General features: G+C 42.3%; 1 protein-coding gene across 1 annotated transcript; it reads right to left on the bottom strand.

The window, feature by feature from the left end:
* Positions 1–3396: 3396 nt before the first annotated feature.
* LOC132769444 (monoacylglycerol lipase ABHD6-like) lies at positions 3397–24761 on the bottom strand. Its single transcript, XM_060766476.2, has 9 exons — positions 24674–24761; positions 21449–21601; positions 18737–18893; positions 16535–16648; positions 15842–15974; positions 13918–14078; positions 8781–8835; positions 7816–7916; positions 3397–4920 (listed from the first exon to the last, which is right to left on the bottom strand). Exons 2-9 carry the CDS (start codon positions 21568–21570, stop codon positions 4747–4749), a joined length of 1017 nt encoding a protein of 338 aa, XP_060622459.2. The 5' UTR covers positions 21571–21601; positions 24674–24761; the 3' UTR covers positions 3397–4746.
* Between the last annotated feature and the right edge of the window lie 2728 nt (positions 24762–27489).

Here is a 27489-nt window from a genome sequence, read left to right as displayed (position 1 = left end):
AACTTCAAAGAAATAACCATCCTCTGCTAAACCAAATATATTTCTGTATTGGCATGTGTTTATCCTTGGCACACAGCCCTATATCCAAGACTATCAAGGCAGAAAATCCCACAATATTTGCTTTGAACTGGATTTTCTGAGTCCACACTCAGATAATGTGGGATTTTCTACCGTGATACTTTGGGATATAGGGCTGTGTGGAAGGGCCCATATAAACCTCACTTGCCTAGTTTCCAACAGACCTCACAACCTCTGAGGATGCCTGCCATAGATGTGGATGAAATGTGAGGAGAGAAAGCTTCTGGAACATGGCTGTACAGCCTGGAAACTCACAGCAACCCAGTGATTCTGGCCGTGAAAGCTTTCAACAACACATTGAACAAGTTATAAAGCATGTTGTTATGAACGGCTATCAAATTCCAGGTCTTCTCTGAGCATCTCCACTGAGAGGCGCTCTTGAGACATTAATATGGATAACTTTCAGTAATTCTGGTTCATAGTGTGTTAAAATGCCTACATGAGTCATAGGAAAGTGTCATTTATTGCTAGAAGAAAACCTGAATTGGGTTGTTGTTTTCGGGTTGTATGGGCATGTTCTAGAAGCATTCTCTCCTGACATTTTGCCTGCATCTGTGGTAAGCATCCTCAGAGGTTGTGAGGTTCGTTGGAAACTGGAAAATTGAGTTTATATATCTGAATTCTTCCTACAATCAACTGCAGGCTTTCTGTTCTCCCGTCCATTTTGAGATGGTGTTTGTAGTTTAACAAGCATATATCTCAGCCTTAACAGGTATCTCGGTCATATTATATTTGGTTGATATGCTATATATATATATATCTCAAGCACATCGACCAAATAGAATATGACCGAGATACCTATACCTGTTAGGGCTGTTATTCTTCACAAATCCAGTGTCCATGAACTCCTTAAAATTTGATTAGCAAGAATGGTTGTGAAAAGGAGATTCCACCTAAACATTAAGGCCCCTTCTACACTGGCATATAATCCAGATAATCAAAGCAGATAATCCGCATTGTCATATTTTAATTGTATAATTTGAGTCTACACTGCCATATAATCCAGTTCAAAGCAGATAATATGGATTTTATATGACAGTGTAGATGGGGCCTTGGACAATAAGAGCTATTTGATGGTGAAGTTGGCTGCCTCAGAATTTAGTGGGCGTCTTCTCTGGAGATTTTTTAAACAGAGGTTGGATGGCCATCTGTCAGGAATGCCTTGATTGTGTGTTCCTTGCATGTTCCTTGCATGGCAGAATAGGATTGGATTGTATGGCCCTTGTGCACTCTTCTAACAGTATGAGATGTATGTTGTTAAAGGCTTTCATGTTGGGTAACACTGGGTTATAACCCCCCCCCCCTCGCCTAGTTTCCAACAGATCTTAAACCCTCTGAGGATGCCTGCTACAGATGTGGGCAAAACAGAACACTTCTGGAACATGGCCATATAGCCTGGAAAACTCACAGCCACCCAATATGAGATGTAATTCTCCTGTCTTACATACTTGTTTATATTCTTTACCACAAATGTATTCCATGTTCAAGTTCTACAAGCACCACGTTTCTTTTAAGATATACTGTTCTTGCCACTTCATCATACTAGAGAATGAATCCTCTTTAAATCCGGTTTCTGCCTCCTGCAGAATACTGTGGTTTGTAGTTTAGTCGTGAGGTCAATCCTCTGCGATTTTTCTGGGTGAACAGGGACTGTGATATTATATGCCAGTCTACAGAATGTAGCTGTAATTTCCAACATGGGGTCTGTAGTTTAGTGAGGCTGTTAAAGGCTCCTCCCTAAACTACTATGAGGTCCATTAGAAATGATATACCTAAACGATACAATGTCTATGAAAGACAATCTGCCTAAATTTAATTGTCAGATCTCCCTTAAGGGTGTATAATGATTTAAGCTCATAATTAAACATAATGTGGATTTTTCTCTAATTTTGAGAAATGTCAGGATTGCTCTTCACAAACAATTATGAATCTTGAAAATATACTGGCAGTGCAATACTTTTGAAGTAGACATATTGCTCTTCGCAGATGCAGACATGTACACCATACTTTATTAACAGAAATGCTTCCTTACTATAACTTTAGTAAGACCTCCTACTTGCCTATCAATAGACATACATATGTGCTGTGTTGTAACTTTGTTTTAGGGAGTTCATTCAGGCATCCACAAAGATTGTAACCTTTTATGAAGGGAGGGACCAGCCCCCATGAAAGGAGAGGTGTAACAAATTAGTTAATTTTAATAGGAATTTTAATAAATGTTTTATTAAGTAATATATAGTGCAAGCAGGCCAGTTTAAACTGTAGCTGCTTGTTGGCTGTGTTGCCATAGCAACATAGGTTTCATTAGAAGTGTATCCATATCTCTCCAGGCAGGAGCCAAAAGGGGCGGAGTTAACTGCCAACTAGAGTGGAGCAGACATGTTAAAAATTCAGTCTTTGACCAGGGAGTCAAAGTGGAAGGTTGGTTCTGGCTAGTTGGGAGTCGAGCCAAGTGTTCGAAGCCTTCAGCCTGATTTGTTTAAAGTGTCAATTGAAACTGTTTGAATTATTAAATAGCTGTTTAGCTAAAAGGGGAAAGAAACCCCTGGATTGTTCTGTAACTTCAGTGGGATGGCTGAAGGGAAGAAAAGGCAAGCCAGTGCCTTGAGTATCAGTCAGGAGAGAAAAGATACTTTAAAGTAAAATAAGCCTAAACCAGTCTGGTAAAAAAAAAAAAGCCATTCTGGAGTTATATTGGTAACTGTTTCAAGTGCTTGTGACAACACTTGTCACAAGCACAAGTAAGTGTAACAACATCTAAGAAATACTGAGCAACCAGCAAGATTTGTACTGCCTGAGAATTCTTGAATAAATATTTTCTTGTTCAGTTAATCATAATAAAGACTTGTGCATAGTTATTGGGGAGAAGATTTACCTCAAATGAAGGTGGCTGAAGATTTTGAAGAAAGGATCCAGGTTATGGTAACGGTTGACTCCTTTTAAGTGCCTCGGGCAAAGCATTTTAAAAGTCAAGTCTCACACCAGCAAATACAAGCTTCACGCAAACATACAGACTTAAATAAATAAATTGCTCAGTCATAGTTAAGCTACCCACACTATCATTTTAAATCTCCCACAACAGCTCTGGTTGCTCTATACAATATTTTATTGGTGGCAGTGGTGGGATAGAAAAGAAAGTTCTCCCCCTGCCACATCAAACTGCCTATGCCTCCACAGGAGGGTATAAAATTGTGCTGAGTTTTGTTTGAATGTGCTAGAAATAATCTCTCCTTAAAGTAATTAGAGGACCAAACAAATGAAGTGTCCAGCCAATTTCTGCAGAACCTGGTGCTCCCAACATTTGTGTCAAATAATGTATCTCTAATCACACACACACACACAGAGAAAGTGACTATTTTTTATTATTGCGATGAAAAGGGAAATCTGATAGCACACCTGGCTGCAATTGTGGCCCCAAAATGCATTGCTTTCCCCTTCTCTCCTCCTTCCACTGACACAGGGGAGAAGCCATATAAATGTATAGAAAACGGAAGGGACTTCTCTCAAAGGGAACATCTGCGCTATCATCAAAGGACCCACACAGGGGAGAAGCCATATGAATGTATACAGTGTGGAAAGAGCTCCTCTTAGAGTAGATATCTGCATCCCCATCAGAGAACTGACACAGAAGAGAAGCCCTATACATGCATAGAATGTGGAAAGAATTGCAGTTCAAGTGACCATCTGTGTTCCCATCAAAGGACCCAAATGAGAGAAGCCACAGAAATGCATGGAATGTGAAAAAGAAGCTTCACTAAAAGTGGGATAATCAAAGCAGATAATCTGGGATAATCAGATAATCTGGGATCAGCTCCTGGGATATAGGACTGTGTAGAAGTGACCTTGGAGACCTCGAGGAGGAACAAACTCAGCCACAGATGCCACTTATGGGACAAAGAGAAGCAGGAATTTGTGTTAAGTTGATTTGTTTTAAGTGGTCTTATTACTATTAAAAAGTGTAGATTGTACATTATTAGCTATTACTATTTTCCTGTGCAGAAACGTGTAGATTGTACATTCTTAGCTATTACTATTTTCCTGTAATAGTAATTTTGCTGTGTTTTCTGTCTTTTGCCATCAAGCAATAACCATTTCATCCAGAGAGGTCTTTGGCTGTTAACTGCTTGTAAGAGAAGGTCCTTTTTAACATTCATGGTGTGCTTTTCTCTTCTCTACTCTCCTAAGAACACTGTGTAGGTCATTAGGAATCTGTTGTTTGAAACCATTAGAAAAAAGAGTGCTTGGGACAATCTTTAATTCAGTTATCAGTTTGACTTAGAGTGCATCTGCACTGTAGAATTAATTGAGTTTGATACCACTTTATTACTCAGTGCTAGGGAATTCTGGGAATGTTTAGTTTGGTGAAGCACTGACACTTTTTGGCAGAGAAAACTAATAGCTTTGCAAACGTATAACTCTCAAGATTCCATAACATGGAGCCATGACAGCTAGAGTGGTGTCAATCTGCATTAATTACACAATGTGGATGCAGCCTGAGTGAACTTAACAACATTGCAAAAGGGGGAAAAAAAGGATCAGGCTTAACAAATAAATCCTAGCTGGGCAAATTAACTGTGCTCAGTCACATTTGATCTTACACAATCACAGTGACATTTCGGTGTTTATTTCCTTTAGATCATTTGATGCATGAAATGTTTGATTCTTGAATTATGCCAATTTCTTATTCATTGTGTACCAAACCGAAGTGTGGAAGTCCATGATAAGGTCTATGGGTATTTTGGGTGAATCGAATAATAGTAAATGTCCGCATTTATCCAATAAGTGCACTTGGATACCAGGAATAGCCCTGGCTAAAATTTCTGCCCCAGATGGATCCAATACCTGAAGAACAAGAGTTGAAATACAGAATATCAGTACTTGATCTCAATGTATTTTTTTAAAAAACAAGCAAACCTTGTTTTATCTCAAAGTATTTGTGGAATTGTATAGTGTGTCTGTCCAGATGGCATTAGTCTCCATATGATTATGAGTTTCAACCAACATAGACCCATTAAATCAACAAAACTGTCATGAGTGTGGCACAGAACCTATATTGGGAAATGATGCTACGAGACGTAGCAACAATACTCTTTTCTCCAACCAACCACCTTTCACAACAGCAGTCTCCCCACAAGCCTGTCCATTTCCTGGTCAGTGGACAGCAGGGAGCAGCATACAAACATCCAGGCTGGACAATCTCCAACAGCCAGCCACAGGGACCTCTAAGGCCCCTTCTACACTGCCATATAAAATCCAGATTATCTGCTTTGAACTGGATTATAGTGTAGACTCAGATAATCCAGTTCAAAGCAGATCATCTGGATATTTTTTTTGGTCATGTCAGGAGCGACTTGAGAAACTGCAAGTCGCTTCTGGTGTGAGAGAATTGGCCGTCTGCAAGGATGTTGCCTAGGGGATGCCCGGATGATTTGATGTTTCTGGATGATCTCATTTGATAATCTGAATTACATTGTGGTGTAGAAGGGGCCTAGGTTTTACTCCACATGACCATGCAGATAATGTAATTGCTCTGCATACAGCTATAGGAAAATGGCTGGATACATGTCTGTCTCCTCCCTGGTTTCTACTGACCAGGAAATGTCCAAGTTTTAGGGGCCCAGAGACAATTTTATACAACATTTTAATAATTCTGTATATGACACACTGAACCTTTAGAAAGCAAAGGCGTCCTGACTCAGGCTGGATCTACACTGTTCTATATCCCACGATCGGATCCCAGATTATCTGTTTTGAACTGGACTCTATACTGCCAGATAATCAGGGATAAACAATCTAGGATTAGATCTGCATGATAGGACAGTGTAGATCGGACCTCATGTAATCCAGTTCAATTCAGATAATCTGGGATCAGATCCTGAGATATAGGGCAGTGTAGCTCCAGCCACAGCCACCCATGTGGATGATTTCGGAGCATTTGGGCTTTCAGAATTCTGGATAAGGGATGTTCATATGAGCCAACTCCATAACACCTTCTGCTTAATGCACTTGAAGATGACTGTTTGGAACCACTTTGGAATTTGAAGATCTGCAGGATGGCAGCACTTGGAAAATTCTCTTTTTTAGATGACTGTTCCCAGATTTTGGCTTTTGACATGGCTGTTGAAACTGAAAAATAAGTTCTGCCATGTACAGATTTTGCAAACAATTCTTGCCCATCCTATATGATTTTTTATATTATAAGTGCCCCTTCAACTTGTTCCTGTTGAGGAAAATTTCAGGGTTGATGAATCATACAATAATAGAAGAGACCTCGTGGGCCATTCAGTCCAACTCCCGGCCAAGAAGCAGGAAAATTGCTTTCAAAGCAAAGTGGGGGAAAGAAGACGGTGATATAAATTACTGAAGTCCAGCTATAGCCCCTTCCACACTTCCATATAATCCATATCTACTTTGAAGTGGATTACATGGCAGTGTAAACTCATATAATCCAGTTCAAAGCAGATAATGTGGATTATCTATTTTGATAACCAGGGCTATAAAGCAGTGCAGAATGGGCTGATGTCTTTCTTGGGCAGTCTCATTATATGCCCATTGTAAAAATGGTTGCATTTTTAAAACAATGATAATGACATTGAAAATTGGAAATCCTGCATAAAGATTTTTTAGCTCGGAGGAGTTCAAAACTGCCTCAAGATGGATGAGAAAAAGAAGTTGGGCTCCTCAGGAGTGTCTTCTCTAGCTGCCAAGGGAAGCGGCCTGGTTGGAGAGCAAAGAGGAGCTGTCCTCCTGCATCCAAGGCCTCTTCCACACAGCTGTATAAAAACACATTGAGCAGTGTGGACTCAGATAACCCAGTTCAAAGCAGATATTGTGGGTTATCTGCCTTGATATTCTGGGTTATATGGCTCTGTGGAAGGATCCCAACTGAGTCAGACTCCCAACTGTTCAGGATGCAGAAGATCCTTCCTTGTTCCCACAATCAACACCAGTTATTGACTCATCCCACCACCCTTCCCTGGAAATATTGCAGACATCCTCACTTGGAGGTCCAGTGGGGAAGCAGAACCCCGGGGTCTCTTCTTGGCGTATAGGAAGTCTAAGAGAGGGCAAGAGAAGAGTTCATTCTTCAGATTCTTCTCTATGCATAGCTAGGACAGCAGTCTGGAGGCAACTTCATGGCTGACCTGTGGTCATCAACCATGTTCTTCACCCATGTTCTTCACCCACCACATAAACATGCTGTTGCTGAACAGGTATGGGAGCTCTCTGAATTCTGTCTCCTCCCCCCTCCCAATTTGGGGTCCACTCTTAGCAGTCCTATTATTCCTTTGTCATAAAAAGTTGATAGAAATAAAAGAATGAAGTGTGTGTGTGGTTGTATGTACAGGAGAATAAATCGATATAGAATAAAGCTCTCTATTCAATGTCACCCTTTTAGACCCCGACACTCATTTAAGAAATGAATTGTCATTTGAACCAAATATTTCCTGGGTTTTGACAAGTGCCAGGTTTCGACAGGTGGCTACTTGTCCTCCGGTCCGCAATGGAGCCCTCTTGACCCTGTTGCCATCAGCATCCCAGCATGGCTGACTCCTCAGTTCCACAACCAGCACTGCATTGGACTCTTGACTGTTGCCTATTTAGACTACCTCTTTGTTGTTCCAGAGACACCAGTTACATTTTCGCGGGTTGCCAGTTGAACCTTTATCTTTAGATGACTCTCCTGTATATCATTCTCACAACTAAGAAGTGCTACAGCTATATTAAATAACTTACAACATCATCCTTTCCCCAGATAACCTGCATTGGAGTTGTAATCTTGCTTATGTGGTCATCAAGGCAGTACATGTTGTCATCCTCAGCCATGTCTAAAAAACCTTTGCAATGAAAAGTAGATTTGTTATCAAAAAGGCTTACATAAAATTTCATTCTTGGAGCCAAAGTGGTCCCATAAGATCTCTCACCTTTTCATTTTCTCCTCCTTCTCAATTTTTCTCTGAGCTTATCTGGACCAACACCACAAAATAAAGAGCATAGGAGCCCCACAAAAATTGGGGTGGGGGTGAATTGTTTTGGTTTTTCTTTTGTTTGAACACCACTTTAATTGCCATGCCCCAATACTATGGAACCTGGGGATTTGTAATGCACAAGCATTCTTTGGCAAGAAGGCTAAATACCTTGAAAACTACAGGTGTGCAACTTCTTTGTACAGGTTGAGCATCCATTATCTGGAATTCCAAAATCCAAAAGATTCCAAGATCCAAATTCATTCTCATGGGTGGTTGAAATATGACATCTTTGCTTTCTAATAGTTCAAGGTACCCATAATTTGTTTCACTGACCGTCAGGTTATGTATATAAGGTGTATATGAAATATAAACAAATTTTATATTTGGACTTGGGTCCCATCTCTAAAATAATCTCATTATGTATACGCAAGTATTCCAAAATCTGATGGAAATATCCATAAATGGGGCACTTCTTGTCCCGGTATTTTGGATAAAGGATGCTCAGCTTATAGAAAAAAACTAAGAATGAGAGAAGATTGAAATTTAATAGAAACATTGCAAGGCATTGATTGTAACACTGGAAGGGCATAGGAAGGATTTTGTATTAGAGGAACAAAGCATCCCATATTTCTTGCAATGGGTATGCTTGCAAATGTAGTGACCCCTGATCATTGAAACCAACATTTCTTCACTTTGTGTGTACATTCCCACATCACTTCATGTTGTACTTACATTTTGAGTAAAATTTGTTGTCATGTTCATTCAGTTCGAGTAGTCCTTTCATAACCTAGGAAGGAAAAAGAGTGCATCATGGTCAGCTAAAGATTAGGCAATACATATGTAGGGTTCTTATTTGAAAACAATGGTCAAAATCCTAGATGAAATCAAGTGAAGGATAGCCCTCCACTGAGGCAGCTTCGTCCCTTGCCTCCTAGGCAGCTACCAGGCCCTTTTTGGGCATTACTATCACTGTTAGTTACTGGTGGAGAAGTATGCAGACACTGCTGGTTTTATATGAGATGTGACAGTGACATTTCTCCACCACCACCGGCAGAACTGGCTATAGAATGGGTGCTGTCTGAATGCCTGCTCACTCCCATCCAGTGAAGGGTGCTGCAACAGGAGCTAGTACACAGTAGGTTTGTGCATTTCGGCTGAACCCCAATCTGTTTCTGCTGGCCAGTTACCAGCAGACCCCCATATCTGTTTTTGTGCCTCCTGAAAATGGGCAGGTAGTTGAATAGCCGTTTTGTACTGCAGCTGGAAAATAGGGCTAGATCTGGCCCATTGGCAGTAATTGGGGTGGGGGGGGGGAGCTCCCCTTACCATCATTTTGGGCAATGGCATTGTTTGTCCTTATATCCTTCATTAAGACATGGATTAAAAAGCATCAGAGTTAAGATACCACTCTTTCTGTGATCCTTTCCCTATGGCCTGTAGAGGAGACTTGGGCTTAATGCTTTGTTAAAGCTGTTTCTACTCTAGAGAAGACAGGCGCGCAAACTCTCTCCCCACACACATCTTTCCAAGGCATTTTAAGGATTCTTCTCACTTCCCAGAGAAGGAAGAGCAATGACCTGGAGCTATCCTACCCAGGGCTTCCTTTAAAAAGCCCTCTCTTTTCTCTTGATTTGCACTTGATTTGCACTCCTGCCTGGAGTGGTGCCTGCCTTTTCCCCCCTCTCGTCTTTCTGCTTTGGATGTAATGCTTCCTTAAAGCTTGCTAACATCTGAACGTGCTGCCTGCATGACCAGCATGAAGAAGGGCACAATCCCTTTTTCCATCTTCTTAATCAAATGGGCACTGTCCCCTTTTTCAAGTCAAACATAGAAGTGCCCTGTTTTGATCTCAGCAGTAGTGGCTGCAATGGCCTGTGGCTGACATGGAGCTCTGTGGCCAGCTAGGAGTGGTGGTGATGGGAAGACAAAGGAGGAAAGCTGAGCACTGACACAGCAGGGCTATATTTTCCAACCACAAACAATGATCCTAGATCTGGATCTTCTCCAGGGAATATTTATACTGGGCTAAACTACCCAGTATAGACATGTTCTAAGAGACAGAGGTCCCTATTCAGCAGTAGAAAATGCATGGAGGAGATCCATGCTGCTTCACACACAGTACACACATCTCAAATAATATTAACTTTACCATACACTTGTATGCTCTGCAGAACAGAATGGTTTGGGATGACCTTGAGTAAGAAAACCCACCTGCTTCTACTAGTACTAGAAGAAATGTTAAATTATTTATATACTGAGTGTTGCAACAACAAGAAGCAATGTCAACAACTATATGAACAGTCCTTATTATTTTACATTGCCGTATTAATTGATAGAATCATAAAATCATAGAGTTGGAAGAGACCTTGTGGGCCATCTTGAAGATAGGGACCATATTTGGCCTCCTCAAATCTGTTGGGACTTGTGCCGTTCTCCAAGAACTCTCAAAGATGATTGCCAGTGCTTCCGAAATGACTTTGCTAGTTCTTTCAATACCCTTGGATGCAGTCGATCTGGTCCTGGGGACTTGAATTCATTTGGAGCAGCCAGGTATTCCTTGATTACTTGTTTCCCTATTTGGGGTTGGACTTCCCCTAATCCTATATTTTATGTTTGTGATTAGCACGAAAATGAATGCATGTTGTGAGAAGGTGAGAAAGACAGGGTACAAATGTACGAAATAATAATAATAATTATTATTTATTATTATTTCGTGTACTTATACCCCGCCCTTCTCAACCCCCGAGGGATGACTCAGGGCGGCTTACAAAAGGCACATCTTGGTGCCTACACAAATACAATAACATATAAAACCAGCAATTAAATGGTCAACAATTAAAAACACTTAAAAACAATATATCACATAATCGATAGCCAATCTCAGACACAGCGTTCACCAACTCAGAGTTCATATTTCGTTCCACCATTGTCCAATTCCTATCCATCGTCACAGTCCCTTATTCATCTGCCAGAGTGCCCAAACGCCTGGTCCCACATCCACGTCTTTAATTTCTTTCTGAATGAAAGGAGGGATGTTGCTGATCTGATCTCCCCGGGGAGTGAATTCCATAGGTGAGGGGCCACCACCGAGAAGGCCCTGCTCCTCATCCCCGCCAATCTCACTTGTGACAGAGGCGGGGTCGAGAGCAGGGCCTCCCCAGAGGATCTCAGACTCCGAGATGGGACGTAAAGGGAGATGCATTCGGACAGATATGCTGGGCCGGAATCGTATAGGGTTTTGTAGGTCAAAACCAGCACTTTGAATTGTACTCGGAACTGGATCGGCAGCCAGTGGAGCTGACATAACAGGGGGGTGATATGCTCCCTGTATGACGCTCCAGTGAGCAGTCTAGCTGCCTCCCGCTGGACTAATTGAAGTTTCCGAATAGTCTTCAAAGTCAACCCCACGTAGAGTGCGTTGCAGTAATCTATCCGGGATGTAACAAGAGCATGGACCACCGTGGCCAGATCTGACTTCCCAAGATACGGGCGCAGCTGGCGCACAAGTTTTAATTGTGCAAAAGCTCTCCCGGCCACCGCCGAGCCTGGGATTCCAGGCTCAGCGATGAGTCCAGGATCACTCCCAAGCTGCGAACCTGCGTCTTCAGGGGGAGTGTAACCCCGTCTAACACAGGGTGTAACCCTATACCCTGTTCGGCCTTACGACTGACCAGTAGGACCTCTGTCTTGTCTGGATTCAGTTTCAATTTGTTAGCTCTCATCCAGTCCGACACAGCAGCCAAGCACCGGTTCAAGGTCTGGACAGCCTCCTTGGTGACAGGTGGGAAGGAGTGACAGATTTGGACATCATCTGCATAGAGATAACATCTCATTCCGAAACTCCGAATGATCTCCCCCAGCGGCTTCATGTAGATGTTAAATAACATCGGGGACAGAATTGAACCCTGTGGGACTCCACACAACAACGGTTGTGGGGCCGAACAGGTGTCACCCAATAACACCTTCTGGGACCGTCCCTCAAGAAAGGATCGGAGCCACTGCAAGGCAGTGCCCCCGAGCCCCATGTCTATGAGGCGTCTCAGGAGGATACCGTGATCGACGGTATCGAAGGCCGCTGAGAGGTCCAGCAGAACTAACAGGGACACACTCCCCCTGTCCAGCTCCCTGCGAAGATCATCTACCAAGGCGACCAAGGCTGTCTCAGTACCATGCCCCGGCCTAAAGCCAGACTGTGCCGGATCTAGATAATCAGTGTCTACCAGAAACCCCTGGAGTTGTGTTGCCACCACACGTTCCATGACTTTGCCCAAATAGGGGAGATTGGAAACTGGCCGATAGTTGTCTAATTGAGTGGGATCCAGTGATGGTTTCTTCAACAGCGGTTTTATAATAGCTTGTTTTAAGCTCGCTGGAAACTCTCCTTCCTGTAAGGAGGCGTTAACCACCACCTTCACCCACTCTGCCAAACCCCCTCTGGCTTCCTTTATCAGCCAGGATGGGCAGGGGTCTAGGATGCATGTGATAGGCCGCACCTCTCCAAGGATCCTGTCCACATCCTCAAGCTGAACCAATTGAAATGAATCCAACAAAACTGGACAAGCAGATGCTCTTGTTACATCCCCAGGGACTGCCATTAATATGGCGTCAAATCCCGACCGAATCCGCGCAATTTTATCCACGAAGAATCGAGCAAATGCTTCACAGCGAGCTACCGTGTTATCAGGGGCCTTGCTTTTCGGCGGATTTAACAGACCCCTGACAACTCGGAACAGCTCAGCTGGACGGTTCTTCGCAGATGCAATGTTGGCGGCAAGAAATGTTTTCTGTGCCGCCGCTATTGCCACGCCGTAGGACCTTAGGAAGGCATTCAGGTGTGTTTGGGCAGGATTGGTGGGGTTCTGGCGCCACACGCACTCTAGCCTTCTCTTCTTTCGCTTCATCGCTGCCAGCTCCTTGGTAAACCAAGGATCAGGTTTAGCTCAGTTACTCGAGAGGGGGCGTTCCGGAGCGATTGTGTCGATTGCCCTGGTCATCTCCCTATCCCAGCGAGAGACCAAGACATCGACAGAGTCGCCAGCCAAGAAGGTGGAGAATTCCCCAAGAGCCGTCAGGAAGCCTTTTGGCTCCATAAGCCTCCTGGGGCGGACCATTCTAATAGGTCCACCACCCCTGCGGAGGTTAGGAGGTGCAGTGAGTCTAAACCTGATCAGATGGTGATCGGTCCATGGCAATGGAGCGATGGTCAGCTCCTCCACCCCGTCACTTTCACCCCATCCTTGAGAGAATCCTTCATCCACTCCATATTGCTGAGATTTAAGATGACTTTCTTTTGTGAAAAGACTGAGGCAAAAAAGGCATTAAGTAGTTCTGCTTTTTCTCTATCCCCTAGCATTGCCCCATCTTCTCCTTGCAAAGGCCCTATCGCCTCCTTGTTCTTCCTTTTTCTACTGACATAAGCAAAGAAGCCCCTTTTCTTGTTTTTAATGTCAATGGCAAGCCTGAGCTTGTTTTGCGCTTTAGCCTTGTGAACCTTTTCCCTACAGAAGTTGGTTATTTGTTTGAATTCTTCTTTGGTGATTTCTCCCCTTTTCCACTTCTTGTGCATGTCTCTTTTGATGCACTGTTGCAGACCCCAGCATTAATGGCCTTCCAACAAGCCCTTCAACAATGTTTTTTTCCAGATTTTACTGAACCAAAACCCTCATAATTCCTCACAATTGGTTATGTTGGTTAGAGTTCATGAAAACTTCAGTCTCCCACATCAACTAGAGTGCCAGATTTGGCCACTCTTGACCTGAAGACCAGTCTGCTTACTTTACCTATAATTGGGTTAGATGCCTTATTAATTAAAAACAAATCCACAGTCCAACAAAAGTAGTATGAAAATTTTTCAATTGTTGATTTTTACCTGACGGGGTACGAGCTTGGAACTGAACGTGGCAATTTTGAAAAGGTGTCTTGATTCCTTTATATTCAAAGGTATGAGAGGATTACTGCAAGCAAGTTTTTGGTTTTTCTTTAACTCCTTCAAGTGCTTTATGAACTCATTATCTTCTGGATACTTCACACCTAAAAAGAGAAAAATGAAAAGGAGCTGAGGACAAGTAAATACACACAATCACATTTCAGATTTGTACCCAATTGAGGGAGGGAAATATTATGTACATGCTGGAAATAGGCAGAAATGATAATTGACCCTCCTTCACTGAGGTTAGGAGCATAAGGCTATTGTGAAAGTGGAGAAACCACGAATTTTTAATAAATGCAGTTTCAACCCAAGACAACCCAAGACAACAGCTTTCTAGGAATCTCTAGTTATATCAAATTCATAAAATTGAAAATAGTCAAATCTGCCAAAGTTAAAACCACAAATGTGGAAAGCTAATTGTAATTTGAATGAGTGAATAGAAGACAGGTATCTGTGGTTATAATTCCTACTCTTCCCTCAGACAACTCCTATAAAAAACAGATATTTTAGGGCCCTTTCATACTACACAATGATAGAGCTATGATTTCTCTTTAGCTGCCATAGGTGCATCCTATGGAATCCTGGGATTTGCAGTTTTGTGAGGCATCAGATCTCGCTAAATATCGAAATATTTCAGCATCACCTTAGACTAAACGCTAACATTTAGGAAACATTGTGCAAACACTAAGCACAAAGTAGCTGCACGCAATAACATCCTGCAGAAACTTACTAATAACAGATAGGGTGCAGATGCAAAATTAATAAGAACATCAGCCCTGTCCTTGTCTTACTCAACTGCTGATCATGCCTGCCCCATCTGGCACAAATCTGCCCATGCCAAGCAGGTGAATATAGCACTAAATGAGACATGTAGAATAATCACAGGATGTCTTCAACCTACACCTGCTGATATACTTTAGATGGCATTGCTTCTAAAGCTGAACATTGTGAAAGGCAACCCACTATATGGCTATCAGCCTTCTCGTTTTAATGTCCCTCCAACAACAGCAAAAATATCCCTCTGGGCAGAAAAATCAGGCAATTCCAACTGGATGGCCCTCCACAAGGGTCTTCTTCCATGGGCAAAACAAAAATGGGCAACTTGGAAGCCCCTGAACAGACTCAGAAGTGGAGTGGGCAGATCAAAAGACAACCTGGCAAAATGGCACTACCCATACGAATCCTCCACCTTGTGCGACTGTGGCGCAAAGCAAACAACTCTGCATCTGTATGCTTGCCCACAAAGCCCTGCCTCATGCACAGAGGAAGAATTGTTTAAAGAATTGTTTAAAGCTACAGACAATGCAGTCACTGTTGCCCGTTTTTGGTCTAAAATTATCTACCAATTTGTGATCCCTTCATTTTATTGGTTTTAGATAAACTATTTTATCAGTTTTAGATAAAAATATTTTGTGCAATGCTCTCTTTAATCTCCCTCCTGCGTCTCAGCTTTGCCTAGCCAATTTCCTTTGACTACAGGAGTATAATCTACAGCAGTGGTTCTCAACCTGTGGGTCTCCAAATGTTTTTTGACTTCAACTCCCAGAAATCCTAACAGCTGGTAAACTGGCTGGGATTTCTGGGAGTTGTAGGCCAAAACACTTGGGGACCCATAGGTTGAAAACCATTGATCTAGAGCATTGTTTGCCAAACTCAGCTCTTCCAGATGTGTTGGACTTCAGCTCCCACAGTTCATAACAGTTGGTAACTTGGTTGGGATTTCTGGGAGCTGAAGTCCAAAACACCTGGAGGAGCAGAGTTTGGCAAACACTGGTCTAGAGATTACACCAGACATCTTGGCTTCTTCACCTAGAAATAAAGTGCTTCAGGAGTCCCTTGAAATAACTGAACTGAAGATACTCACCTGCGGGGCAAAGAAGGGACAAGGCACAGAGGTCTGATGGATAGAGAGCAGCATAAACCCCAGCAATCATTCCGCCCATGGAGATGCCAACTAGGTGGAAAGGCGTTCTGCACAAACCTGTACATTCAACAAACTGAAATGCAGAGTACAATTGAAGAGATGCATTGCACTGTATCTTGTAGCTATAAAAAGTATATTTTTTGTAAAAAGCTTTCATCAATCTCTTTCATATCTAGCACTTTGATACAATTTTAACTACTTTTACTGCATCCCCTAAAATCCAGAGATTTGTAGACTTGTGAGGTACTTAAATTTCTAAGCCAGAGAGCTCTAGTATTGCAATAAACTACAATCCTGAGGATTTTATAGCCTGGAACCATGGCAATTAAAGAGGAATCATGACACCATAATTATGTTAAAGAGACCTCAGGACAGAGAGGGAAGAAGGCTGGAGATGATGGGTCATCCCCTCATTTCTTCATAAGAGGAAGTCCACATGAAATGGAGAAAAAGAGGGGATGCAACATGTCTAGCCCAAAATTTTCTCTTCTTATTACAAATAGCTTCCTGAAACACCCTGTTTCTATAAATACTCATTTCCAGAGGGATACAACAACATGCAATTTCACTTTCCCACTCCATTGTAACCAAATCGCTCTCAATCTCAAACAGGGCTTGAGAGGAAGGACTTACCTGGCGTAACCTTTTGGCTTGATCCACTGCCTTGTAGTTGTCTCCTGGCAAACAAGACGTTTCCCCATGTCCAGGCAAGTCCACAAAGATCAAGTGGGTGTCCTTAGGAAAATACTTAAGAGGGGAAAACACACAGAAACATTGCAAATTGGGATTTTTGGAAACAAAGTGGTTATTTTGCAAAGTTCTCTTTTCTAATAATAATAACAACAACAACAACAACAACAACAACAACTAAGACTGACAAAGTTTTGGAACACAATACACCAGACATCACAATTGTAGAAAATAAAAAAGTTTGGATTACTGATGTCACCATACCAGGAGATAATCACATTGAGGAAAAACAACAAGAAAAACTCAGCCATTATCAGGACCTCAAAATTGAACTGCAAGGGCTCTGGCATAAACCAGTACAGGTGGTCCCAGTAGTCATTGGCACACTGGGTGCCATGCCAAAAGATCTCAGCCAGCATTTGGAAATAATAAACATTGACAAAATCACAATCTGTCAACTGCAAAAGGCCCCCTTACTTGGATCTGTGCGCATCATTCAGAAATACATCACACAGTCCTAGACGCTTGGGAAGTGTTCAACTTGTGATTTTTTGATATGAAATCCAGCATATAGATCTCATTTGCTGTGACATACTGTGGTTTTGTGTCAGTAAAATAATAATGCTTTATTTATATCCCGCCCCCTCTTCCCAAAGGGACTCGACATGGCTTACAATGTGAGAAAACAATATACATGATATTTACAATAAAAAAATTAAATCAATATACTGTACAATTGTCCAACTGTTCCCCTTTTGTGATACTTTAAAAATACTGTATTGCATATTGGATGGGACCCCACCAATGAATCCCAGGTGCAATGGGCCATATTTCAGAGGAAGGAATTGGCAAAATCATCCCTGAGACGCCATTTACTCTGCTATATTTATTTATTTATTTATTTATTTACCTCGCTTATATACCGCAGTTCTCAGCCTAATGGCGACTCATTGCGGTGTACAACATAGAAAACAGGTGCAAGTACAAACATAGTGTAAAATAATCCGCAGTAATCATTATCAAAACATCTCATCAAAAAACATCAACATCAATATAATCCATCTTTTAAATCCAGATTATCAGCTTTGAACTGGGTTATATGGTAGTGTAGACTCCTATAAACCAGTACAAAGCAGATTATCTGGATTCGGAAACTGGGACCTCTTCTACACTGCCATATAAAATTCAGATTGTCTGCTTTGAACTGGATTATATGGCAGTGTAGACTCATATAATCCAATTCAAAGCAGATAATCTGGGATCAGATCCTTGGATATAAGGACAGTGTAGAAGGGGCCTTAGAGTCCCCAACCATGAGGACTAGCAGAGTATTTGTGTATGCTAAAGCTATGGTTGAGTACAATGTGTTCAGCCCTGGAAATATAGCTGGAGAGGAGAAGACCAAGTAAAGGTCACAGTTAAACAATTTGTGCAAATCAGCAATGAGTGGCACTTTAAGGACCTCTTCACACATGCCTTTTCGCCAGCGAAAGGGCAGGCATGTAGGGCATGTTGTAGCACCCTGCACACCCTCCCTCTTTACCCATCACATGGTGGGGATGGGACAAGGCGCGTTGGCGTTGCCGCATTGCCCTTTCCCCCATCTGATGGAGGAAAGGGCAACAAAATGTGGATACTACAGCTCCAATGGATATACACTTTCATCTCTATGTAGCCCTAAAATACACTTTCCTCTCCATGGTGGCAGAGGAAGCATCTTACAATACTTCCCTTCCACTTCAGAAGGAATTGTTTTCATGTCAGGAGTGACTTGAGAAACTGCAAGTTGTTTCTGGTGTGAGAAAATTGGCTGTCTGCAAGGATGTTGCCCAGGGGACACTCAGATGTTTTGATGTTTTACCATCCTTGTGGGAGGCTTCTCTCCTGTCTCCGCATGGGGAGCTGGAGCTTGACAGTCTGGAGCTTACCCCGCTCCCCGGATTTGAACTGCCAACCTTTCAGTCAACAAGTTCAGCCAGCACAAAGCTTTAACCCATTGCACCACCGGGACCCTGGCCTGCCCCATCCAGGAGAAAAGGCCAAACCAGCATCATGATGGATCTCAGCAAGCCCCGTCCAAAAGAGGTAAAAGGGGCCATTTGAAGCCCAATGTGATGAGGTCGTAAGAGAAAGAAGGAATCATACTGAGATGCTCATTAGCCACATGTTCTTGTTGAGCGAGAAACCGTGCAGCAACAGGATGGAGGGCTCAAAACTGGGCTTTCCTCGGGAGAAGTAACAGAACCGGTAACCCTCGTGCTTGACATAGTTCTTCTTTAACCCATATTTCTTAGCTAAATACCTAAAGACAAAATGAATGTTCAGACATATAAACAGAAGAACATGATCACATGGCACCATTATCAAATATAGTGTTTGAACTCCCATTTGCATCATCCCCTTGCCAGCATTTTGCTGAACCTTTGGTGCTTTGTTGCAATTCTGCAACTAAAAACTGTGTCATTGGCCCTCCACTTTCGTTGAGGTTCAAGGGACAAGATCCCTGTGAAAACTAAGTTTGCAAACTTTTAAAACTCTGTTTTTAAGAAATTGAATCATGACTTCTCTAGAAATTTTTGAGTCCTTCACTGGAAGCCGACCATAGAATGGCCCCTTCTACACTGCCCTATATCCCAGGTTCTGATCCTAGATTATCTTCTTTGAACAAGGCAGTGGAGACCCATGTAATCCAGCTTCAAAGCCTGAATGCAGCCAACCATCCACATGTGTGAGTTTAATTTTTCCGATTTGATTAATAGGGTCTCTGTTGAAATCACTAGGTCCTCTGGTACAACTCTATGTTTCTGTTCTTCTGTTCTTCTGTAAACGATCAAAAAATATCACATTGAAGAACCTAGAGATTCTTTGGCTGGATCTACACTGCCATATGATCCAATTCAAAGAAGACCACCTGGATTCAACGTGTTTAATTATTCAATTTTTACGAGGGTTGAATGAAAATTAATGCCTCCATCTTCGTGACTCCTCAACAGATGGCAGTACTGGTATGTGGCAGGTACTGGCTTGTTCATTAGACTCTCCTCTATAGTTCCATTTTGGCAGGAAGCCTTAGCATTGAACAGTTGTGTTGTTAAAGTGTGAAATATGGAACCCTGTGCAGATGGTCAGTCAATGCGACTTAAACAACGTGCAGTCATTGAATTCTTGACTGGAGAAAGTGTCATCCCAAAGGAGATTCATCAGATAATGCAAGCTGTTTATGGTGATTGTGTTGATGTGAGTACTGTGCATCGTTGGGCAAGAAAGTTTAAAGATGTTGAGGTGGGAACCTCTGACTTCCATGACAAACAAAGAGTTGGACGTCCTGTGGCAGCAGCCACCGAGTTTCACAAGCAAAAGGTTGACAGATTGATTCAGGACAGTCGTTGTATCACTCAGAGAGAAATTTCAAGCACAATCAGCATTTCACAAGAACGTGTGGGTCACATTATTGATTTGCTTGGCTATCGGAAGATCTGTGCACGATGGGTTGCGGAAACAGAGTGTCAACTTCTTCCGTGACGGCTTTAGAAAACTTGTTCATCATTGGCAGAAATGTATCCAATTGTCTGGTGATTATGTGGAAAAGTTAATAGGTGTAGTTAAAGAGCACATTCTAAGGATTATTTCTGCATTTGATTTATTAAAATATTCCCACCCAAATCCAAGTAACGAAGGTGGAGGCATTACTTTTCATTAAACCCTCACAATTATTAAACATTAATAATTAATGTTTAATTGTATGGTTTTAATTGTATTTGTTTATTTTTATATTTAAATGTATTGGCATCAAATCGCTGCCTGCTAAAAGGACATCCCATGTCCCCTTTTAGGGTGAGAAGGGCGGGATACAAATATGTGAAATATATGTGGATTATATGGCAGTGTAGATGGGGTCTGAGAGAGGTGTTCTATCTAAGGACACTTCCAGAAAGTTTTTTTTAAAATCACATTTTCCACATTTAGAGGGGGGGGGGGGTCCTGAGCCCCTACTACAAATGAATATGAAGGACTGAATGTAAATACATAGACCCGTTCACCCTCCCTCCTTCCCCTATCACATGTGGGGGAGAGGAAAATGCAGGTTGCTCAAACATTTCCCTCCTCATCTGGGCCGAAGAAGCACTTTGCAATGCTTTCTCAGCAGTTCAAGGATCAATGGGGTGTAGCCTGCTGAGCATCATTTGATGGCACTCGGCAGGCCTCATTTCCAAAGTTTGCAAGGGAGCAATTTGCCCCAGTGTGATGAGGTCACTGGAGAGTCTTTGTAACATCAATTAAGCTTTGCAAATTGTAGCCAGCTGCTATTCTGCCACGATATGCATACATTCCTTTCCTCTTGTCCAGAGCTGAATCCACTAAGGACCTCTTCACACATCCCTAGGTGCTGTGTCATTTTACCAGCAATTGCAAAGGAAGCCTTATGATGACCCACCCACCCTCCCTGGTTCCCCCATCAGACGGGGACAATGGGACAAGTATATTGGCATCCTATCCCTACCCCCATCATTGCTGTATTACCCTTTCTCCATCACATGGCGGAAAAGGCCCAAAAATGCAAGTAGCTCCATCAGAGCTACCTGAAAAATACTTACCCAAGTGTGGTGACCAAGGAAGCATCTTGTGATACTTCCTCGGCACTTCCAGAATCAATGGAGCAGGGACTGCCAAGCGTCATGTGATGCCGCTTGGCAGGCCCATCCCCAAAGTGCTGCAAAGGGGCAAAATGTCCCAGTGTGATGATGTGGTAAGATTAGAAAATGTTCACCCTCGTCTCCCATCAAAAAAGTTACTCAAAAAATCTGTACTCCCCCAGCATTCTTTACACACACAAAACCCTCCTAGCTAGCTACTCACCAATTTGTCATCTCCAACAGCTTTGAAGGCCACAGGAAATAGATGGCAAGAAGACTAATCAATAAGAAAAAGATGCATGTGCCCAGGTTGACCAGAAATATTTTGAGTAAAATGAGATCCATTCTGCCAAGTTAATATATTTCTTGAGCCTCTCTATGAAAATGAATAGCACAAATAAATCAATCAATAAATAATCAGTAGACACACTCTGGATTAAAAGTAATGAAGCATGGTCATCTCAAAATCCATAACTTTGCCCCCCAAACCTGTCCTTGGTTTATAGATGAGGCAGACCTGTACAAGAGTACATAGGGGTACTCTGAAAAGAAGTTACTCTCAGTTACACTCCCCCTGAGGGTGCAGGTCCATAGCTTGGGGGGGGGGGGTTCTCCTAGATTCAACACTGTCGCTTGATGCTTAGGTATTGGCGGTGGCTGGGGGGGGGGGTGCTTTGCACAGTTAAAAATTGTGCGCCAGCTGCAACCATACCTTACGAAGTCTGATTTGGCCAGGGTGATCAATGCCTTGGTTCCCTCCAGATTGGACTACTGCAACACACTCTACGTGAGGCTGCCTTTGAAGATGGCCCGGAAATTTCAGTCGGTACAACGGGTGGCAGCCAAGCTCCTAACTGGAGCAAATTGTAGGGAGTGTACAACGCCCCTATTAAAACAGCTTCACAGCTGCCAATAAGTTGCCAAGTCAAATTCAAGGTGCAGGTTATGACCTATAAAGTCCTAAATGGCTTGGGCCTCGCCTATCTCTGTGGTCTCATCTCGGGGAGGCCACCTCCGTCTCAAACACGGTTGGTGGGGATGAGAGAGAGGGCCTTGTCAGTGGTGGCACCCCACCTCTGGAACATTCCCCCTAGGGAGATAAGACAGGCTCCATCACTTTCCTCTTTTTGTAAAAACTTGAAGACTTGGTGGTTTCATCAGGTTTTCAAGAATTACTAGCTATTAGTCCCAATCCTCAGCCTGGGCTGGACTTTTTTTTTTGCACTAGTCCAGCCCAGCCCAGCCCTCTGAAATTGCCTAGGCTTTTCCCAGAATTTTGCCCCCTTACAGCTCATTTGCAGGGAAGAATCGTGAGGGATTGATTTTAATATATATGCACGCGTTGATAATTTTTATGCCTATGTTTTGTTTATTCTGTATGTGCCTGTATATGGGGTTACATGGAAACCATCCTGCGTCCCCTAGGGGAGATATAGCAATATACAAATAAAGTTTTATTATTTATTATTATTCAGTTTCATCTGTAAACTTCATTGTTCTCACTTTCTCTCTTTCCAATGAGCTCAAAAGCAAAAATGCTCTGCTAGAGAAACATACCTGTAGCAAACCGTACACGATTCCTTTGCCTTACTTCCCGAAGCTTGAAGGGCTTGACAGAAATAATTTGGGGAATTTGCTCAGCACTGTTTTAGGTAAGCAGTTAATCACATATGGGGAGACTTGCAAAACATGTATTGATCACTGGCTGTAGGAGAGAAAGTGGGGCAAAACCAAGAGAAAACAGAAGAATTCCACTCTCTGAAAATGCAGAGAACAGGCATGGGCAACTCTTCTAACTTTGGGGCCAAATGGCAGGCGAAGCGAAGTGGGCAGGCCAGGAATGAGGGGGTTTTCCCCAAGCCCCCTCCCTGCCCTTTCCTCCCCTCCCTCTTCTCTTTCGGAGGCAGAAAGTGAAGGAAAGACAGGAAATGTTTGGATCCCAAAAGGGTTGGCCTTGGTCAGGATGAGAGGGTGGATGGGAGAGAAAAAGTGTATCCATTAGACCCCGTATTGTCTACTCCTGATATAGACTCCTAGAGCTGGAAGAGACCCCCAAGGGCCATCCAGTCCAATCCCTGCCATGCAGGAAGGCACAATCAAAGCATTCCTGATAGACAGCCACTGTGGAAAAGCCTCCAGAGAAGAAGACTCCACCACATTCCCAGGCAGTTTATGCCATTCTCCAACAGCTCTTACTCTCAGATAATTCCTAATCTTTTCAGTTGACTCTCTTTCCCTGCCATTTGAAACCATTATTCCCTTGTGTCCTGGTCTCTAGAGTAGCAGAAAGTCAGTTCCTCCACCCCCACCCTCCTCTCCTCAATGGGACACCCTTTTAAATCTTGAAACATAGTTCTTCGACAATACATAGTTCTCATGTTCCCTCTCTACCTTCTGTTCTCATAACTGAACATCCCCCAGGACGAAAGGAGGAAGGATAAAGAGAAGAAAGGGAAGAAGAGAAGGATGGAAGGGTGGAAGAGAACGGAAGGAGAGATTGGAGGGAAGGAGAAATGTTTGGTTCAGTTCCATCATTGGCGGAGTTCAGAATGTTTTTTGATTTAGGTGAACTATGAATCCCAGCAACTACAACTCCCAATTCACAAAATCACACACACACACCCCAAACCCCACCAGTATGCAAATATGGGCATATCAGGTATTTGTGCCAAATTTGGTCCAGTGAATGAAAATCCATCCTGCATATCAAATATATTTACATTACGATTCATAACAGTAGCAAAATTACAGATATGAAGTAGCAACGAAAATAATGTTATGGTTGGGGATAACCTCAACATGAGGACCTGTATTAAAGAGTCACTGCATTAGGAAGGTTGAGAACCACTGGAGTAAGCTGTAGGTGTAGCAAGGAAGCTTATGAAAATGGGAAACCCTGTACTATCCACCTTTTTGTTTATTCCATGATGAGGAGGATGATAAGGATTGCAGAGCCACTCCTCTCTTCCCACATCACCGAAGCCTTGTTTTAATCCTGAGCGTTTGGCACCAACCTCAAATGAATGCCCCAAAGGCTAAGCAGATGGGTAGATTGCCTCTTCCTGGTAAAACTCTCTCCCTTGTTTTCATCCTGCTTTCCCCCAACACTTTCAAAATCTTTTTGTCCCAAATCCTTTTACCCAAATTCACAAATTGTTCCTCTCCCTTCTTTTTAAATGTGCCTGGTTCATTGTTTCATTGCCTGCGTAAATTGATGATATATAATCTATGAAGCAGTGCACTTATCTCATCTTTTCCTGGTGAATTTCATGTATTGTAATTTTTGAATTCTCTTAATATTTGTTTCCAAGCTTTTACCAGGCAAATTAAAATGGAATTAGAGTCTTGGTAGTAACATTTCTATTCCCCCCCCCCCCCCAAATAATGTCAATTCAGCTGTCTTTGCTCAAGTGGAGCTTTGTTGTCTGAGATAACAAAAGTTACTTACTGTAACTCTTGCTGCTCTTCAAATGATGCTGTGGACTCCGTGTGCATGGCTGATTACCACTCTTATAAGCGCTGAAGGTGTGGTGGGGCACCTTTAAGAGGAACTATCTAGACTTTGCAATTGCAGTTTGATCAGTGATTATTCCCGTAAAAGGGGTCACGGTGTTTCATCACAGTTGATGATTGATACAAACATGTGTGTGAAATGCCATCTTACTAGGGCAAGTCTGGAAATTGTACACGTGTACAAATTCTTCTATCATCCCCTAATACAACAACATCCCCTTAATCTCTGTTTTAGGCCCCTTTTACACGGCTGTATAATCCAGATTATCAAACCAGATTATCCATATTATCTGCTTTGAACTGGATTATATGAGCCAACATTGCCATATAATCCTGTTCAAAGCAAATAATCTGGATTTTATACAATGGTGTAGAAGAGGCCTTAGGGGCTTTCCATACAGCCATATAACCCAGAACAGAAAATCCCACAATATCTGATTTGAACTGGGATATCTGAGTCCACACTGTCCTATAATCCAGTTGAAAACCTGTTGGTTCTTATTCAGCAACTTTCACTGGTGAAGTCTCGTTACAAAACAGTGTGTGATCGGCTCCAAAAAATTTCCATCGAGAAGCAAGAGTCCATGTGCTCGATTCATGCCATCCTTGCCAAGACAATGAAGCTGGTTCAGGAAATACAGCATCATGGAGACCTCTCCTCTTTCTGAAGAAGAACCGCTTGCAGTGCAGCACTTAATGCTCCACACACCTAAAGTTACAGAAGATCTGGCAAAACAGGACTGTCCAATTGAACACAAAACCCACTGATGACAAGTGACGTTAAAAAATGAGGACATAAATTTAAGTGGCTTATTTGTTTTTGCCTATATAGTTTTTGTTGGTCATTCTATTTTTGTACAGAGCCTAAAGTGTTTGTAAATAAGTTATGTGTTGATGTATGTGTGTGTGTGTGTCTGAGTCCCCTTTGGGGTGAGAAGGGCGGCATATAAATGTCGTAAATAATAATAATAATGTATTGTCGAAGGCTTTCATGGCCGGAATCACTGGGTTGTTGTAGGTTTTTCCGGGCTATATGGCCATGTTCTGGAGGCAATTTTTCTCCTGACGTTTCGCCTGCATCTATGGCAAGCATCCTCAGAGGTAGTGAGGTCTGTTGGAAGTAGGAAAAAGGGGTTTATATATCTGTGGAATAACCAGGGTGAGACAAAGGACTTTTTATCTGTGGTCATTCCACAGATATATAAACCCATTTTTCCTACTTCCAACAGACCTCACTACCTCTGAGGATGCTTGCCATAGATGCAGGCGAAACATCAGGAGAAAAATTGCCTCCAGAACATGGCCATATAGCCCGGAAAAACCTACAACAACCCAATAATAATAATAATAATAATAATAATAATAATAATAATAATACTTTATCTATACCCTGCCACCATCTCCCCAAGGGGACTCGGGGCGGCTTACATGATGCCAAGCCCAACAACACATCAGTAAAACAACAGAGCAATAAACAAATAAAACAATACAATTAATATAACTCACATATAGGCAATAACACACAAAAAATTAAAAACCTATGGCCAGGCCAGATGTAATAGTTTATAATTTTAAAATAAATAATGGGCATGAACAGAGGTAGGAAGTATCTAAGCAGGAGGGTTTAAAAGGAAATATAAGGAGAGCAACACAATGGGTAGTTAAAGTGCTTTTGAGGACATTTTGCAGGGAACTGGACAGAGCAGGACATTGTTTCCTTTATTCGGGGAAGGCAAATAAATAAATAAAGCAGATAATATGGGATTTTATCCATCTGTGTGGAAGGGGCCTTAGATTACAGCCATCTTTCAGTTTTACTTAATGCTATATTTGACTTCTTTTTAAAGCTCAAGGCCATTTTGCCCTAAAGAAGTAGTTTGCAAATTTTTGCAAGCAACTGAAGTGAAATTTTCATTCCTCTATAATGCCCAGTCAGTAGATATGGCTGTTTGGGGCGATAGAGAGATCAATAGTTTGTTTGCTTTACAATTACACTGAAAGTCAGTGTGTGATATAGTTGTTTGAGTGTTGAACAAAGATTCTTGGAGACAAGGGTTCAAACCCTCAGTTGGCCATGCAAACTCGCATGGTGGCCATACACACTCTCAGCACATTATCACATGAGGATTGGGGATGTCCAGTTTTCCGCTAATTGTTTGGCTGTACCTTTTAATATATGGGGAAAGACCCTCAAAAACTTTCTGCCAGTGCTTTGTTCCATTGCGATAAGTTGTTAGTGCTGTTGCAGCGAGATTTGGAGAATCTGTGTGATCTTGTGGGCATCACTTTTCTCCACTTCCCTGTTCCCAAGCTGCAGCCATTCAACTTCTTGAAGCAGGTGGAGAGGACCTCCAGCTATATAGTCACTACTCCCTGCTTTTGCCCTTTTAAAATTATTGCTGTTGTTCAAGATAACTGTGATTTCGTAGTTTTATCTAGGCGCTGATATGGATTCTCTTTGTTGTATGAAAATTGTATCCAGGTGCTGATATGGATTCTTTTTGTTGTATGGATCCATGTGGATCACAGTCACTACAGACTAACCACCAAGACTCTATCTTTGGAAGGCAATCATACTCGAGTGAGTATTTTGAATAATACGAATTATATGTCACCACAGGAGGGGCGGGGGTCAGGATTTTAGGGATGCTTAAGACAAAAAATAGGTTGGGAATCACTGTACTTTTAGCTTGGATTGCCTTTTGAATGTGAACACACAACTAACTGTGATGTTTGTGTTGTATTCAAACT

This window comes from Anolis sagrei, chromosome 2 (genome assembly GCF_037176765.1).
Source record: "Anolis sagrei isolate rAnoSag1 chromosome 2, rAnoSag1.mat, whole genome shotgun sequence".
Lineage (NCBI taxonomy): Eukaryota > Metazoa > Chordata > Lepidosauria > Squamata > Dactyloidae > Anolis > Anolis sagrei.
Note: the sequence above shows the minus strand (reverse complement) of the source record. Positions and strands in the feature narration are given on the sequence as shown.